The sequence below is a fragment of the Palaemon carinicauda genome, chromosome 34 (assembly GCF_036898095.1).
Source record: "Palaemon carinicauda isolate YSFRI2023 chromosome 34, ASM3689809v2, whole genome shotgun sequence".
Classification (NCBI taxonomy): Eukaryota; Metazoa; Arthropoda; class Malacostraca; order Decapoda; family Palaemonidae; genus Palaemon; species Palaemon carinicauda.
The window spans coordinates 41,972,859-41,975,358 of NC_090758.1; the positions used below are offsets into that span (position 1 = coordinate 41,972,859).

General features: G+C 37.1%; 1 protein-coding gene across 1 annotated transcript in view; it reads left to right on the forward strand.

Annotated features, from left to right (window-relative positions):
* Nucleotides 1-2,500, forward strand: part of LOC137626846 (neuroligin-3-like) — a 102,958-nt gene that overhangs the window by 95,839 nt on the left and 4,619 nt on the right. Inside the window, exon 11 of the mRNA XM_068357832.1 lies at nucleotides 423-580. Coding sequence (XP_068213933.1) covers nucleotides 423-580 — 158 coding nt within the window. The remainder of the gene's footprint in view (nucleotides 1-422; nucleotides 581-2,500) is intronic.

Consider the following 2,500-nt stretch of genomic DNA (forward strand, 5'->3'; position numbering starts at 1 on the left):
TATTATTATTATTATTATAAAGTATACCTCAAATGGAGTCTTTTCATCTCCGCACAGGAAATAATGTTAGCCATCACAGCCGAGTACACTGATTGGTCGAGATCCCTCCATCAACCAATCAGCATCAGGGACTCAGCCGGCCAAGGCCTTCACGATGCGAATATTGTCTCGCCGATGGCAGATCTTGCCAAGCAGCTCTACACGAATTCAAGAATCTTCAGTAATCTACAAGATTTTTTTAATATCATCCATAGATTAGAGATGTATGTATCCAAATCATACAATTTAAAGTTATGAAAAGATAAAAATATAAATACCGATAAATGAAAAAAAAATCTTTTATACCTTTTTCATTTATATCATTATTTTTTAGTTATTACTACAATAAAACTCTAAATTTAATCTGATTATCTTTCTCAAAGTCTGGAAAGGAGAGTCTTCTCCTGAAGGAACTGGCGTACGTCTTTGGTGGTCCTCTGGGCGCTTTTGGACCTTTGGCCTCAAGTTATAACTTCACTGAGATGGATGTCACACTCAGCAAATCCTTCATATCAATGTGGAGTAATTTCATCAAATTAGGGTGGGGAGATTCAGTTGATTTTGATATTAATTCATATTTTATTGTTAAGTTCATTAAACTGTAGTTCACGTAATTATAATGTACAATGTTATAACTATCTGTAATTTTAAATGGAAAGTAAAACATTTAATGCTTAATAACATATTCATTAACTTATTATGAATAGGTAGAATATTTCACTTCATTGCTTCCTAATAATTATATTACGTTTATTCAGTTCTTAGAATTAAATCTAAACACTGATTTACAGACATAATAGTTTTTAAAAAGTAACTATAAGTTATTCAGTGTCTCTGCAATAAGAACACACACAAATTTATAAATTCATATATATGTGGCCGCGGTGGCATAACAACAATTAAAATAGTGCCAACATATCCCTGCGTGTCGTAAGAGGCGACTAAAAGGGATGGGACAAGTGGGCTCGGAACCCCCTCTCCTGTTTTATATACTCCTGTGAGACATCAAAGAGGTGGAGCTGGAGTTTTGGGGTGTCTGAATGTGCGTGGATGTAGAACGATAGAGAGTAAGAAATGCAAGATTGGAAGTATGTTTAGGAAGAGAAGGATGGATATATTAGCTTTGTGTGGGACAAAGATAAAAGGGAAGGGTGAAGTGATGTTTGGTGAAGTGACTGGTAGAGTGTCTTGGATTGAAAAGGGAAGAGCAAGAGAGGGTGTGGCTTTATTAATGAGTGATTGGAAGGCAGGTGAAGTAATGGAATGGAAGGAGATATCATCTAGGTTAATGTGGGTAAGGGTTAGGTTGGTAGGGAATGTTTGGCTTTTGTTAGTGCATATGAGCCAGGTTATGAGAAAAGTGAAGAAGAACGGAAAGAGTGGTGGAGGGAATTAACTAGGTATTTAGAAGGACTGAGTATAAGGAATTATGCAGTTATCATGGGGGACTTAAATGCTAGAGTGGGCGCTGGATAGGTAGAAGGTGTCATTGGGAAGTATGGCGTACTAGGTGAAAATGAGAGTGGTGAGAGACTGGTAGATATGTGAGTTGATCAAGAGATGGTGATAAGTTCTATCTATTTCAAAAAGATAGATAAAAACAAGTATACATGGGTAAGAGTGGCAAATGGAAGAGTGGTAGATAGGGCTTTAATGGATTATGTGTTGATAACTAAAAGAATGTTTGGAAGATTGAAAGACGTGCACATATTTAGGGGTATGGCTAACGGTATGTCTGATAATTTTTTGGTGGAAGGAAAATTAATTGTATCAAAAGAGTAGGGGAATAGAGTGGGGGATGTTAAAGTAAGCTAGTGAGGGCTGACGAGTTAATAAAACCGGAGGTAAAAAATGAATATCAAGAAAGGTTAAAAATGACATAAGACAGAGTGAAAGTGAGAGAAACTGGTACTTTAGAGGAGGAGTGGAAGTTAGTGAAAGAAGATTTTGTTGGGATTGCATGTGATGTGTGTGTCAAGAAGTTTGTTGGAGCATGTGAAAGGGTAGTGAATAGTGGAATGAAGGAGTGAAGATAAAAGTGGAAGAGAAGAGGGCATTTGAAACATGGCTGCAGAGTAATAGTATAGAGAAGTATGAAAAATATAAAGAGAAAAATGTGGAAATAAAGCGCAAGGTAACTAAGGTAAAGAGGGTGGCTGACCTGGGGTAGGGTCAGGGACTGGGTAGTTCATATGAGGAGAATAAGAAGTAGTTTTGGAAAGAAGCGAAGAGAGTAAGGAAGGCTGGTTCGAGAATTGAGGAGATAGTAAAAGATGGCAATGGAAGGTTGTTAAAAGGAGAAGAGGCAAGGAAAAGCTGGGTGGAATATTTTGAAAGTCTACTTAATGTTAAGAATAATAGGGAGGCAGATATAATTGCTGTTGTAGGTGTGGAGGCACCATTGATGGGAGATGAGAATAAGAGATTACAGGAGAGGAAGTGAGGAGAGCACTAAATGAAA